Source organism: Vipera ursinii, assembly GCF_947247035.1.
Source record: "Vipera ursinii genome assembly, chromosome: 11".
Classification (NCBI taxonomy): Eukaryota; Metazoa; Chordata; class Lepidosauria; order Squamata; family Viperidae; genus Vipera; species Vipera ursinii.
In genome coordinates, this window is record NC_139524.1 from 11859810 (window position 1) to 11875420 (window position 15611).

Here is a 15611-nt window from a genome sequence, read left to right on the forward strand (position 1 = left end):
CTATGAAATCTGTAGCTCCAACACAGAACAAGGTCCCACCTTTCAACAACTATAAAGGGGGATGATACGATGATAGCACATTTCCCTTCAAGCTTTCCCACGATACGGGTGCTCATAAGGTGAGTTGTATTCAGGATTTGAAAACTTTGCCATGAACAAAATGAAGAGGGGGGGGAATCAACCCATTTGATTCCAAAGCACCCAAAGGCAGGAAGGGAAGCAACGGATGGAACTAATCAAGGAGAGAAGCAACCTGGAACTAAGGAGAAACTTCCTGATTTAGAACAATTGATCAGTGGAACACTTTTCCTCCAGACGTTGAGGGTGCTCCATCATTGGAGACTTTTTAAAGAAACGATTGGACAGTCATTTCTCTGAAATGGTATGGAGCTTCTTGCCTAAGGGGGAGGTTGGACTAGAAGACCTCAAAGGTCTCTTCCAAGCCTGTTATTCTGCCAAGAGACTGGACAGCCACTTATCTGAAATGGTATAGGGCAGGGGTAGGCAACCATGGCTCTTTTATGACTCATGGACTTCAATTCCCAGAATTCCTGAGTCAACTATGAGGTTGCCTACCCCTGGTATAGGGTCTCCTGCTTTGAGCAGTGGGTTGGACTCGAAGACTTCCGAGGTCCCGTCCAACTCTGTAATTCTATTTTCTATGTGACTGAACGGCCAGCTGAATATAGGAGCCAGTGCTTCTGGCTTTCGTTCAATTACTCCCCATTCCAAAGAGGAAATTGCTGTAGTTTGCGGGGAATTTTCTTCTGTATGATTAGAAAAGTCCTTTTTTGCCCTTGCCTATCTCATCACCCTGTCAACAAAAGTGCGTATAGTCAAGGCTATGGTCTTCCCAGTTGCAATGTATGGCAGTGAAAGTTGGACCATAACAAAGGCTGAGTGCCAAAGAATTGAGGCCTTTGAACTATGGTGCTGGAGAAGACTCCTGCGAGTCCCTCGGACTGCAAGGCGATCAAACTGGTCAGTCCTAGAGGAGATCAACTCTGACTGCTCTTTAGAAGGCCAGATCCTGAAGCTAAAACTCAAATACTTTGGCCACCTAATGAGAAGGAAGGACTCACTGGAGAAGAGCCTCATGCTGGGAAAGATTGAGGGCAAGAGAAGAACGGGACGACAGAGAATGAGGTGGCTGGATGGAGTCACTGAAGCAGTAGGCGTGAGCTTAAACCGACTCCAGAAGATGGTAGAGGACAGGAAGGCCTGGAGGAACGTTGTCCATAGGGTCGCGATGGGTCGGACACGACTTCACAACTAACAACAACAATCTCATCTTTTACAGAACCAAAAGGAACCCTCGGATCGATGAATGCTGAATCCAAGTCCCGCTAAGCCATGATTCTAATTACTAATATTGAATGAAAGGCTTTCTACTGTGCCTTCCTTCTGCATTTGGAATAACCACAACTTTATCTTCACTTCTGAAACCCAGAAGAGAACTCCTCTATGGGGAGGAAATAAAGACTTGGGGAACAGTGACTGAGGTCCCATTTAATGGCATTCTCCTGCTGAAATGAAGTGGAGGGAATTGACCCCATTTGAGCCGATCCAATAGGCAGATCAATATAGAAGAAGGTGATTCCTCAGATGACCTTGAAAGGTGACAATCAGATCATGAATCCCACCCAGAAGCCAACTGGCAACCAATGAAGCTCCCAAAGCAATAGGATCACCTGAATTTATTGAGATAGACCCATTATTGTCCAAGCCGTTTGTGGATTCTAGATTCTAAGGACAATCTTATTTACAGCGCATTATGGTGATCCAAGCGGGAGGTGACTAAGACATGAATGACTGCAGCATGGCCCCCATTGGTCATAATTGGCGCACCAGATGTAACTTCAGTATGCAAAACCCCTCCTGGCTACAGATGCTACCTGCTGATCAATTGCGAACCACCTCTGGAGAACGCCATTCAGAGTCAGAGATGGCATTTCGACGGAGTCCTCTGGCCCACCAACCCAAAGAGAATCTATCTCAGAGGGGTCCAGTCCAAGTCTGTTACTTCTCATTCAGATGCTCCGGGATTCAACAAGATAATTTTTTTTAAAAAAACAAAATCTGGGAATACAACCTTTTTATTGGAGAAAGCTGACTACAAAAATTGCTCAGCCTCCGTCAGAAAACCAGTTCTCTGCATGCCGACCAAATCCTGAGGATTTTAGATAAGTTGTTTCCATGTGCAAGAGAAGCCTTTTTTTAAAAATCTCTTGGAGGCAATGGCCAAGTTCTCACATTACTCTAAGCCCCAAACTGGTTGGTTTGGTTTGGCTCGATCCAGTGCACTAACCCAACTGCTGTAGTTTGTAAACCATGGTTCACTGATCAACACATTAAACCAACCCAATTGTGGCTGACTTTTACATTTGGGTGGTAGCTTGCCTAAAGTGATTCTAGAAACCAATTTCAAAGCCCATCGACAAGTGTTACGCGATGTCAATTGCACAGGAAAGCTACTCACAGGCTGCAGACGTCTTGAACAAGGTTCCAGCAGGGCCGTCTCGACTGTGAAAGAAGAAACCCGTGCCCCAGACTGTAATGCTATGAAGCCCCACCTTCCAGCGGGATAATTCTGCCAAGCTTCTTCAGGGATTAAGAAAGATGGCTCCCTTGGGCTTCCTGAAACTCAAACAGACGTCTGAAATACCAGCCGAGGGCAACTCCAAATTATGGAAAGAATTGTCCAAGCAACATAACAAAATGTGAAAACTGCCATCTCTCAGGATCTTTGGAAAGTACCTACTACAGTAACCTAACGTTTTTGGGGATGGGGTGGAGAATCTAGGTGCTTTTAGGGAATGCCTTGCTCACACACACACACACACACACACACACACACACACACACACACACACAGAGAGAGAGAGAGAGAGAGAGAGAGAGAGAGAGAGAGGGGTCCTATTTAAAAAGGAACCTTGCCTGTTTAAGATGCCTGGGTGTCAAAGTAGACACCTTGATGCACAGGCTTCATTTTCTACATTACAATTCTTGGCATATACCTGGAGGTGAGGGAGGGTCCCCCCCACTCTCCTGGCCTTCCGTAAAGGTGTAAAAAGATGGCTCTGCAGTCTTGCTTGGGGCGTGCAGAGAAGCACACAGCCCTGGGGCCGGTTAGCACCCTAAAAGCCCTCCTCCCACTTTTTAAATTAATTTTTCACATTCCTTCCCTCTTTGAAATTTTATATACCGCTTTTATGCTCTTAAATGTTTTATGCTGCGCCACCCCGAGTCCCTCACCTCTCACACGAATGAAGGCAAATATTACGTGTCCCAGGATAATGTGGCAGGATCCAATCTAGATCGGTTGCCGGGACCAGAGGTTTAATCTTCTGAGCTTTCTGGACTTGTGCTGGAGCCCAACCTCAGGGAATTTCTCTCTAGCAGAGAGTGGCATATGGTGGTGAGAGAGAGGTTGCCTGGGTGGTCTCCAGCACAAGAAGGAAAGCTTCGAAGACTAAAGCTCTGGTCCCGGCAACCAACCCAGGTTGGATCCTGCAATACTACCTCTCACTTGTTAAAAGACACATGCAGCTTTCCAGTGTAAGAATGCAAATGTATTAGGCAATGGCTGTCTGTGGAATCCTCTGCAATAGGTCAAGGGGAGCGGGCAAAGAGAGAGTGGACTCTGTCCAGAGTAAGATGCCCACCTTGTTTTCAAACTACACAAACAGCCAGTGCAAATCAGCCATTCCTTCTCACCCTATTCAGTCTCGACACTGTGACGTTTCATGTTAATTTGTGCAAAACCAGCAACAGCCTTGTTGTTGCCGTTGGGGGACTCGGGTAGTATAATTGTGGGGATTTTTTTTTTTGGCAAAGTGGGGTCCTTCGTGCTCCTTGAGCTTGACTGTTTTCTTGCAGAGGTTTCATTACCCAACTGCAGGGCCCTTGATGATGTTACCTAGTTTGGGGAATGAAACATCGGCAAGAAAATAACCAAGCTCAGAGAACACCAAGTACCCCAGAGTCCTCCTCCTCCTCCTCCTCTCTGCAAACCCCACTCACTCCTTTCTATAATTAATGATGTTACCTAGTTTGGGTAATGAAATCCTTGGAAGAAAGCAACCAACCTCAGAGAGCACCAAGGACCCCAAAGTTGTTGTCATTCCTCCTCCTCCTCCTCCTCCTCCTCCTCCTCCTCCTCCTCCTCCTCCTCCTCCTCCTCCTCCTCCTCCTCCTCCTCTCTGCAAACCCCACTCCTTTCTAGCATTGATGATATTACCTAGTTTGGGTAATGAAATCCTTGCAAGAAAGCAACCAACCTCAGAGAGCATCAAGGACCCCAGAGTCGTCATCCTTGTCCTCTTCCTCTTCCTCTTCCTCCTCCTCCTCCTCCTCCTCCTCTCTGCAAACCCCACTCCTTTCTATAATTAATGATGTTACCTAGTTTGGGTAATGAAATGCTTGCAAGAAAGCAACCAACCTCAGAGAGCACCAAGGACCCCAAAGTTGTTGTCGTTCCTCCTCCTCCTCCTCCTCCTCCTCCTCCTCCTCCTCCTCTCTGCAAACCCCACTCCCTACCTAGTCGGATAATGAAATATCTGCAAGAAAACAACCAAGCACAGGTTGTTATATTTATATATTTATATTTATTAAATTTTTATAATTTGTTGTCAGAACACACACTCCCCCTTCCCAATTCAGCCCTGAGCTACAAATATTTTCTTCTTTTGGCAAAGTCCTGGGGCTGGTGGCAAATCTTTTGAAAGTATGTGATGGACACACTCAGAAAACTGCTCCTAAGTCAAAGTCTGTCAAAAAAAACATCCATCCATCATCCTTCTGGATGTTATACATCATATAAGGAAGACCTTTGTGGATCCGTAAGCACAATTACAGAGCTTGGTGGGTTTTTTTTTGTGGCATTGAAACCTCCTATTTATTTATTTTTAATTGAAAAGTATTTTTTGAGAATCAGCTGCAAGAAGGAGCCTGCCAAGCCCCAAGGAAGATGGGTGTCTGGGACATCTGTACCAGACATTGCCAGATACTCCTTTATAACTATAAAAAAATCCTTCAATGAATCCCACAGTTTTCAATGTGTTTTTCATGCTAAAATAACATTTTTTTTTGGTGCAGAGGTAGGGAAAGATGGATCAGCTCATCCTCGCCCCACCATTTCATTGAATACCTGCTTCTTTTGACTCATGAAAACCACCACCTCCTCCTTTGCATGTTTAATGCTTTTCACCCTAATTCATTACTCCGTGATGTAGGCAAAAAAGCAAAAGAGATTATGTAAACTAGAAAATTCTTCCCTTAAGCCTGGCAAAGAGGCACTGAAGCACAAAGGGCAACAGCCATCCCAAAATGAAATATTTGGCAACAACTATACAGTTGGCCGAGAGAGGACTGAATGCATTTTTAAAAAAATAAATAAATCCAGAAGACAAATTCATCTTAGGCTTATACACTGGGGGCATTAAAGGAGACAACTGCACTTCATCATTGAAGACACCAAGTATATGGAGAAATTGAACCGGAATCTTAGGACCTGCAGGTGAAGGTGTCGGTAGAGCAAGTAGAAACTTCATTTAAATTCCACCTCCCGTTCTCTCATGTGATTCTCATTTGCTAATGTACTCTTCGTTTCTCACACACTTCGATAATGCAACTTCAGGGCCCACAAAATCCAGTGGAATGACACCAGGCTTCTCCAGAAAGAGCGTTAGGGAAAACCAATGATTCCCATATCGAAAAGGTGCCGGAGTTGAATTAAATCAAACTTTCCTATAAGAAACTATTCTCTTCTCTTCAGATCACATCAATTTTGTATCAGATTTTCTTCTTTGTGGGTGTGTTTCAGACTTTCATTTATTTTATGAGTCGTGGTGGCGCAGTGGTTAGATTACAGTACTGCAGGCTACTTCTGCTGCCTGCAGTTTGGCAGTTCAAACCTGACAGGGTTCAAGTTTGATTCAGCCTTCCCTCCTTCTGAGGTCGGTAAAATGAGGACCCAGATTGTTGGGGGCAAGATGTTGATTCTATAAACCGCTTAAAGAGGGCTGTAAAGCACTGTGAAGCGTTATATAAGTCTAAATGCTATTATTATCTTATTCGTTAAACTTATTTGCCGCCCATCTTGCTTTGGTCTTGTATTCTTTAAAAAAGTATACAGTTTGCCTTGTACTCTTTTAAAAAAGTACTGAAAGCCCACACAGAAGACGACTAAATTAAGCTTCCCCAACGAGCTGCCAAGTAGCCAAAGTGGATAAAATATGGCTAAGCAACTCTCCATATTGTTTTGCCAATGGGACCCTTAATCAGCTACAAGTAATCCTCGACTTACAGCCACCATTCAGCCCAAATTTTCTGTTGTTTTAAGTGAGACATTTGTGAAGTGAGATTTGCTCCATTTTACGACCACAGTTTTAAGTTAATCGCCCACAGTTGCTAAGTTACTAACCCGGTTGCTAAGTGAATCTGGCTCCCCCGTTGCATTTGCTCGTCAGAAGGTCGCAAAAGGGGACCCACGTGACCCTGAGCCACTGCAGTGGTCGTGTGAGCCAGTTGCCAAGCGCCTGAAATTTGAACACACGATCGTGGGGATTCCGCAAAGGTCATAAGTGCGAAAAACGGTCGTAAGTCACTTTTTTCAGCGCCGTTGTAGCTTTGAACGGCCAGTAAATGAACTGTCGTAAATTGAGGACTATCTGTATATGTCTTGCTATGCACAGTAAACTAGCAGGGGACTCGTTTCCAAAGTGAAAGGTTTGAATATTCTTTTATTTACATTTTTTTCTCAGCCAAAATGGAAATACAATTGCACTTATTTCAGAGAGAACTAGAATACTGAAGAAAAAGGCACAATACTGTTTCTGAATCCCAACCCCCAAGAAAAGCGAACTGTCTCATTTCTAGCAATGTACAGATTAAGTACAAACATTTAAGTGCAAACCTTCTCCCTCATTTCCACGGCACATTTAGCCCCTGAAAACAATGCTCCCTACAATATAACTTTCTTTCAGGGGATCAAATGTGTCTGTGACGAATAAATGCTCATCTTCATTCCACAGGCAAAAGAATTAGTGTGACATTTAAAAAATCGTAAAAAAAACTTCACAGTCTGCCAGAAACCAGAATAGCTAAATGTTAGCTAGAGACAGCAGCTTGGGGGCCTGTAAACATGTAATCTTTCTGGTTAAAGAGGGTTTATTAAGTTCTGGAATTCATCCCTAATAACAGCAATAAACCCTTAAAAGGCCATGCTGGGATGGTGGGGGGGGGTGTGGGTGTGTGGAGGAGAAATACATAATTTAAAAGGCAATTCTCTTTCAAATTAACTTCAGATCCGCTGTTTTCTCTCCCAGAATGAAAGACGCGCCTGGCTTCTCACCAAGGTTTGAGGCCGACCCATCTTGAGTAGTGACAGTCTTGCTTGTTTTGTTGCATAGCTGGAAAAAGGTCTTCAGCCAAGGGGCCCTTTATCCCTCTCCCAACTTAATCCAGGTCATTTGGGCTGCCCAATATGGCAGCCCAAGGAAGAAAAGAAGAAAGAATTCAACTAGGGGTAGGTAGGGAGGACAAAAGTCCATCATCAAAGAGGTGGAGGCCAATATGCACCAGGGTGTGTGAAACACCATTGTGCAAAAGGAAAGCCTTCAGAGAAGGCTCCAAGTCAATCTTTCAACCGTAGTTGTGGCCTCATCACAGTAAGGATTCCCACCAAGGAGGAGATGACACCACACAGCCCTATAATTCCAGGGTTGGTCTTGTAGATGCCCAGTCGGTCCAGTGGACTAAAGATATCACAAAGGTTCTTCACCGTATCCAGCAAGAGGGGTGGGTAGTCCTTCAATGTGAGGAATGCAAGCAGGAGAAAAGTCTGTAGCTCACCGTTGGTCAGGAAAGCCATCTTCTGGAATTTCTGCCCGCCAGCTGTCGAGGTCTTTTTGGGCTTCTGGCTGCAGGTGGCCTGCTTCATGCGCCAGCAGAGCTCATAAAAATCCTTGATCAGATTTATCACCAGGGAATAGTAGTAGCATTTGGTCGCCCAGTTGCGCCACTTCTTCTCATTGATGTCCGAGAGGAGCCCAACGCTCTTCACCCACAAGACGGTGTCACAGGCGAAGTACATAACCCGGTTCATGTTGGAGGCAGTCAGGAAGAAGCGAGGAATGGCGCAGGGCAACAGAGAAGCTTTGTGGGCTGCCACGATGGCATGCACGATATTGCCAAGCCTAAACACTGCAAGAGAAACCAGAGCTGAAACAGGCCTGGAGTCTGACGGCGCCACTGATGCATCGTGTGCAGCCACGTACGGCCTCAGCTTTGGGAAATAACACAATTCAAGGTCTCTCCTTTGGGCTACCTCGACTAGGCATGACAGCAACTCAGCCAATAATGGGAGAAGATTAATGGGGGAGAATAAAAATGGCTTTGTCCAAGAAGATAACAAACTTAAGTGTACAGGGTTGAGTTCCAGTTTTGGAAAGCTACTACTAAAACACTCCAGTTCATTGATGGCTACTCCCAGATTTCATCAAGGGTGAGCTTCTGTATCTATCTATCTATCTATCTATCTATCTATCTATCTATCTATCTATCTATCTATCTATCTATCTATCTATCTCTCTATCTCTCTCTCTCTCTCTCTCTCTCTCTCTCTCTCTCTCTCTCTCTCTATCTATCTATCTCATTCCATTACGTATTCAAGATGGACAGTGATTATATGTTATTTATATGTAAGGGTGTAGGTCTATACATATGTTGTATATAGTATGTTTAAATGTGTGTTATGTATGTGTACACTTGGAGAGCAAGCAACTAAATTTCATTTTTAATGTGTGCCATTGTGCCCACAGTAAAAAATGACAATAAAGATGATCTAATCTAACAATATCATTACCCATCTCTCTTTCTCTGATCTATCTATCTATCTATCTATCTATCTATCTATCTATCTATCTATCTATCTATCTATCTATCTATCTATCTATCCATCCATCCATCCATCCATCCATCCATCCATCCATCCATCTTTATCAATATCATTATCCATCTCTCTTTGTCTCTCTCTGAAGAAACTTCTTGGATGAGAAGTGAAACATCTTCAAAGAAAAACAAGAAAGTCCAGTTTGCTCATGAAAAAGCATCTTTGGGACAACTATGACTTGGATGACTGTGAATCTCCGTAGACTTTTTAACTCTTGAAATGTTTTGAACCAAGCTGCAGTGATGGGGGCCCTTTACCATTCCTGCAATCGAGTTCCATCATTACAAGAAAGGCTGGGGGACAGATATCAAGCCCCTCCCCCAAGCACAAATGAGGACATTTGTCATGTCAAAGCCAAAAAAATACATAGCTCCCTGTCTCCTGATTAAACGTCAACAAATGTGGATGACTTTAAATGGAAAAGAAAAGGCTGCTGCACTCAACAACGCAAACACACCATTGTACAATAGCAAAGGTAGGAACTGGGAAAGGATCAGGCCAGTCAAACAGGCTATTCTCACCCCAGACCAAAAAAGAATAGTAATAGCACATTCCTCATGCTAATTCATACATGCAAATTGATGAAACCTACATTAGGACACAAACAATTCAGGTCATGTGAATGCAATAATTGACTAATTGAGAAATTTTGATTAATAAGCAGGCTAGGCTTTCCCAGGCAGGCACAAGGAATGAAGATCAGCAAGTAGGAATGAAAATCAGCAGGTAGGATCCCAAGTTACAGAAAGTCATAACAAGGTCTCAAGGCCATCAAGAGAACAGCCCAAAGATCTATCGGCTCAGGAAAGCAGAAAAATATAGATTTTAAGCCTCTGAGCTTAAAGTTATTTAAAGAGCTTTGATTGCAATATTCCCGCAGTGGAGAAATCTGGATATATTAGGTAATTCCAAGCAAAGGAATCATAGGAGCTATAATACTTTGGAAGGCATCAAAGCCGAGCAAGGCTGAAGTACAAATGAATCACCCATCTACTGCAACCAGTAAGGAATCCTCGCCATTAAATTCCCATCAGGAACTGTCCATAAAGTCAAAATACTATACAAATGACAAAAATCAGAGTATAATCCTAGGCATTATTCAATATTTTCTTTTCTGGGACTTACTCGTAAGTAAGGAGAGTTGTGAACTTCAGCCCGAGTCACTGTGCCTCAGCATTAATGAAACAGTGCACGAGGAAAGCAGATGAGATGCTTAAAAGCTTACACCTTCCCACCGTCTCAACAAGCCTGAGACTATTTTGATCAATAAATTAAGGACAGGTTTACTTTTCCTGTCCACTCATGTTCAATTATCACAGACTGTCTGGACAAGTCCCTGAAGTTTTCTTGGCAAGGGTTTTTTTTTTTTTTTGAAAAGCACTTTGCCATTGCCTCTTTCCAAAGGCTAAGAGAAAGCGACTGGCCCAAGGTGACTCAGCTGGTTTTGTGCTTAAAGCAGGACTAGAACTCCCGCTCTCCCAGTGTCTAGCCCACGGGTCTGCAACCCGTGGCTCCGGAGCCGCATGCGGCTCTTTCAGCCGTCTCCTGCGGCTCCTAGTCCTCTGCCATGTGCAGTCCAAAAAAAAAAAAAGTGGGACTAAAAAAGTTCAACCAATCAATTCAGATATGCAGGGTAGGTGCATATCTCGCCTTGGCTCCACTCTTCAGTCAAACCCTGTTCTGCGCATGCGCGCATGTACGCACATGCGCACACATTTTTTGCGGCTCCCAGTTTTTCCTTTTGTGAGGGAACCGGTTCCGAGTGGCTCTTTCACTGTTTCAGGTTGCTGACCCCTGGTCTAGCCTGATGCCATTATTTTTATTTATTTTTATTTTAATTCCATTTATATCCCGCCCTTCTCCGAAGACTCAGGGCGGCTTACAAGCTTAGCAGTAGCCTTCATTCTATGTATATGCCTGCTTATTAGGGCTTTCACACACACACCAAGCGGCATTATTACAAAGTCAGCTTAATTGCCCCCAACAATCTGGGTCCTCATTTTACCTACCTGGGAAGGATGGAAGGCTGAGTCAACCTTGAGCCTGGTGGGACTCGAACCTGCACTAATTGCAGGCAGCTAGTGTTACTTAAGGAGGCATTAGCCCACTTGCTCCACCAAGGCATTACACCCAACTGGCTCTCAAGGGCAGCGTTACAAGATTCCCGGTCTGTAACCCAATTCTGGTACACAGTATTGAGGTTTTGCTTTTCTTTTTTTACCTTTTTTTTAAGAATGCGACTCTTTTTTCTGCCCCATCCACCTACCCCTTATTTTGGGACTGTCGGCAATTCCCTTCCTTTCCCTTTTCTTTCGTCAATAGACCCGGTATCTAAAACTAACATACTCACTCTTCCGTCCTGAGCTCATGCTTGATTCCAGAAGTCTGAGCTTCATAACCACTTTCCCTCGGTGAGTCTTACGCTCTAGAATATAACTAAGCAGCATGCATGAATACTGAGTTGCTCTGGAAAGGGAAGGAAAGAGAGGCGCGTTGCTGGTCACACATCACAAGCAAAGCGGGCTGTGTCTTCCCACAAGGAAACCGAGGGAGGTATATACATACATGCATATAGAGAGACATACCATGCGCACGGGGCCCTCCCCACGCCGAGGATGCTAGAGGGCCGCTTAGCTGTAATGCAAATTTTCTAATATATAGTTTTGCGGGAGGCAAAGTTGCTCAGCCAGAGGAGATGTGGCAAGCGGTGCATAAGAATCTATTCTATTTAATTATCCTGGAAAAACATGTTTAGTTCCAAAAGCATTTGCTGGGAGAGAGAGAGAGAGAGAGAGAGAGAGAGAGAGAGAGAGAGAGAGAGAGAGAGAGAGAGAGAGAGAGAGAGAGAGAGAGAGAGAGAGAGAGAGAGAGAGAGAGAGAGAGAGAGAGAGAGAGAGAGGAGAGAGAGAGAGAGAGAGAGAGAGAGAGAGAGAGAGAGAGAGAGAGAGAGAGAGAGAGAGGCTGTCTCCTTCCAAACCTCTTCTCAGTGCTGTTTTATTGGAAGACCATTTACAATTCTTGTGAAGCAGCTGTTAACGCACGATGGGATAACACTTTGAATCCTGCACAAAAGGCATCATAATGGAATTGAAGGGAATGAATTAAAACAAACCGCCAATTTCTTGCATCTGCGGAGTATCCGTCTCAAGTAGAGATGTGATTGCTAATCCCACTTGAAACAGCCAGAATAAACTCAAATGAAATGGGAATAAACAAATCACTTTATTTCACATGCGTCCAATGTCATTAACTCACGGTTATAGCAAAGGTCCATCCGGAATGCAAGGTTGTAATTTGAACCCATCTCATTAGGTGAAAAAAATGATGAACTTTCCATCCTGTGCAAAGTTACATGTTGATAATGGAGCTTGATATCCCAGCCACATGCCAGGGTTCATCCAGAGAGATAATACAAAGACAAAGGCAGGAAGTCCTGCCATAAACTATGAAAGCTCCACCCACCTAACTAGAAAGCATGGTATTCACTATAAAGTTAGACTACAATTCCCATAAGGCATCTCTTGAGAAAATAACATTTAACCCTGTAAATGCTACATGTTCTTACATACAACGCTGCTAGGGTGCTGTATTAACCCTGTAAATGCTGAATACACTAACACAGTTCTTAATTCCTAAACTAGATATAAAATAGAGCAGCTGAACGTATACTGGTCCAGCACAATCCATCATGACAGGTCATAATACTATTTATTTATTTATTTATTTATTTATTACTTTTCTGCTCCTACCTGAACATCCATGAAACTGGACCTGGGGGCTTCAGACCAGCTTTTCTGGCGTTATACATTAAGCCGGAGTTTGGTATAACTGGCAAACGGTTGAAGTAGGACTTTTGAGATTGAGGTTCGGCTCCATCTGCAGCTGTGGGAAAAACTGGTCACGCTGAGCCTGGAGCCAACTTCAAGTCCAATTTATTGCACAGACGGTTGCGCTGTTGCAAAGGCAAAACTGGAGGAAAGATTGCTACCCACATTGCCTTGAGGGTATGAAGGTGAGGTGGGTTGTGAAGCTGCCAAACCAATGGCAATCGCTCGGCTCACTTCAGTGTTAAAAGCAGCCTGCATTGCTGAAAGATAAGTTTACATAACACCGGCCAATATTATTTTTATTTTTATTTTAATTCCATTTATATCCCGCCCTTCTCCGAAGACTCAGGGCGGCTTACAAGCTTAGCAGTAGCAATATTAACACAAGGCAGTTAATCAGTGGTGATTAAAGCATGCATTGGCAACTCTTTGACATTCACCTCTTAACAGGCTTAGAAGAAAGAAATGGGGAAAAATTATTAGGTAGAGGTACATGTGGCATGTGTGATTCTCACACCTACGTAAAGCAGCAAGATCACCATTCCCACATGATTTGTTTTGCTCCAAAACCTTCCCCTGCAGAATTATCGGGCAAGGCTGTTTCTCCTACCAGATTTTTTTTTTACATTTTCTTATTGATATCTTGTGGGGTGATGCAAGGATCACTTTCCACTTCGTAATCTGATTTCCATCATATTTGTGGGACATCTTCAATCTTCCACCACCCTGTCCAAAAGCTTCCATGTCTGGGAATCCAGGGAACTGTAGTCCCAACACATTCGGAGGACAGCAGGTATATATACCAGGTTTGGGAATTTTTGCCTCTCTGGGGAACTACCGTAGTTTGTTTGTGTACAATCCACAAAATAACAGCGCCACATGACCACGGAATGTCTTTGGACAGCAGTGGCTCAATGGTCTTGAAATGGAGATGAGCACCACCCCCTGTAGTTGGGAGCGACTAGTGGAGTTAAAAGGAACTCATTTTCCTTTCCCTTTACAATCCACAAGAGAAGGAAACTTTAAAAAAAAAAAACCTAGCACCTGTTAAATCTCAGCAATTCTCCACTCTCATTGCTGACACTGCATTCTTTGCATTCTTTATACCTTGTGTAATTTCCGTGTGGGAGTGGAGCTGTGTTTGCAAATCACTGAGAAGTAGGAGTGAAGAGCTATGAAGAAATATGTCAAATATAAATTAAGGGAATCAGATCTACTGATGCCTCTCTTGAAGCAAGCCTCAATGCAAGTATTCCTACAACTCCTTCAAGTTATCAGATTTGCGATCACCCTCACACAATTGCTAACCTTGATTAATGTGAGCCTTAACGTGTTGTGCAAACTCAGTCATTGTATGAACCAATGTCTTACGCAACACCAGGGAACAGGTTGTTCAGTAACCAGATGACCACGTTGTGCAAAGATATCTCTAGCCTATATTCACACATTCACACAAGTCTGATGAAGCCCAAGGGGGTGCAGGAATACCCTGCCTTACGCCAGATTGGTTGGTTTCCCTGTGGCTTTAGAAACTAAAACCCAGAACCCATGAGTTCTGTGGACTTGAAATTTGCCAAAATTTCTAAAACGTTTAATGGTAAAAATTATCGTAAAGCATCTTGTGACGTAATATACTGAAGTCTGACTGTGCTACACAGCTCAATCCAGGCTACTTTCAAGGCGTTGCTGAATATCTCTCTGAACTTTTAGCACCTCTTCCAGTGAAGGCATTGAGGAATCTAATAAGCTTGACCAGCCCAAAGCACTTTAGGGCAAGACAAAAAGTACTGGGTGGAAGCCAGTTAAAAGAGAGATCCAATTAAGGAGAAATTTCCTAACAGTGAGAACAATTAATCAGTGGAACGGCTTGCTTCAGGAATAGAACAGAGCAGAACCGAACAGAATAATTGGAAGGGACCTTGGAGGTTATCTAGTCCAACCGCCAGCTCAGGTAGGAAATCCTATATCACTTCAGCCAAATGGTTGTCCAATCAACTTCCAGTGTTGGAGCATTCACAGGTTCTGGAGGCAGGTCATTCCACTAATTGTTCTAACTGTCAGAAAATTTCTCCTCAGTTCTAGGTTGCTTCTCTCCTTGGTTAGTTTCCACCCGTTGCTTCTTGTCCTGCCTTCAGGCGCTTCGGAGAAGAGCTTGACTCCCTCTTCTTTGGGGCAGCCCCTGAGATGCTGGAACCCTGCTCTCATGTCACCCCTCCTTCTTCTCTTCATTAAAGAAGTTGCGGGTGCTCCATCACTGGAGGCTTTCAAAAAAAAAAAAAAAGACTGGACAGCTATCTGTCTGGAAGGGTATAGGGCAGGGGTCTTCAAACTTGGCCCTGTTATGACTTGTGGACTTCAACTCCCAGAATTCCTCAGCCAGCGATGCTGGCTGAGGAATTCTGGAAGTTGAAGTCCACAAGTCATAACAGGGCTAAGTTTGAAGACCCCTGGTATAGGGTCTCCTGCTCAAGCAGGGGGTTGGACTAGAAGACCTCCAAGGTCCCTTCCAACCCAACGATTCTACGATCTATCTCAAACAGGAGTTGCAGTGGGGAGGGTCGTGGGAACCCAACCCGACGGGCTGCGATCGCCCTGCCCCGGGAGGGGAGTCTCTGCACGCTCCCTGCAAAGGAGGAGGGGGGCCCGCCACCCCCTCTTCTCCGCCCCCCTCACCGAAAGAGGCGCTCCCGACCCTGCGTCTGGTTGGTGAAGTGCACAAAAGCCTCCATGCCACCTGCAGCCACCGCCGGACCGCTCCGAACTCCGGGCAGGAATCAGCTGTCTCTCCGGGGAGGGAGGGCAGGGAGAGGGCGTGGCCTAACCTTGGCCAC

At 44.4% G+C, this 15611-nt stretch overlaps 2 protein-coding genes across 3 annotated transcripts in view; both read right to left on the bottom strand.

The window, feature by feature from the left end:
* PLIN1 (perilipin 1) overlaps positions 1-12317 on the bottom strand; it is a 25632-nt gene extending 13315 nt beyond the window's left edge. Inside the window, 1 exon segment of the mRNA XM_083371377.1 lies at positions 12209-12317. The gene's annotated coding sequence lies outside the window, so the exon portion shown is untranslated.
* On the bottom strand, positions 6556-15569 carry PEX11A (peroxisomal biogenesis factor 11 alpha). 2 transcript variants are annotated; one of them, XM_083371398.1, is made up of 3 exons: positions 15454-15569; positions 11304-11419; positions 6556-8205 (listed from the first exon to the last, which is right to left on the bottom strand). In XM_083371398.1, exons 1-3 carry the CDS (start codon positions 15507-15509, stop codon positions 7637-7639), a joined length of 741 nt encoding a protein of 246 aa, XP_083227524.1. In that variant the 5' UTR covers positions 15510-15569; the 3' UTR covers positions 6556-7636. The 2 variants fall into 2 exon arrangements, with proteins under 2 accessions (XP_083227524.1, XP_083227525.1); XM_083371399.1 differs by lacking the exon at positions 15454-15569 and adding an exon at positions 12066-12346 and having other exon boundaries at positions 6558-8205.
* Between the last annotated feature and the right edge of the window lie 42 nt (positions 15570-15611).

Coding starts and splice junctions, on each gene's coding strand:
- PEX11A (XM_083371398.1), bottom strand. CDS start 15,509: ATGGAGGCTTTTGTGCACTTCACCAACCAGACGCAGGGTCGGGAGCGC. Junction 11,420..15,453: donor GGTCGGGAGCGCCTCTTTCG/GTGAGGGGGGCG, acceptor TTCCCTTTCCAG/AGCAACTCAGTATTCATGCA. Junction 8,206..11,303: donor CATGAGCTCAGGACGGAAGA/GTGAGTATGTTA, acceptor TTTCTCTTGCAG/TGTTTAGGCTTGGCAATATC.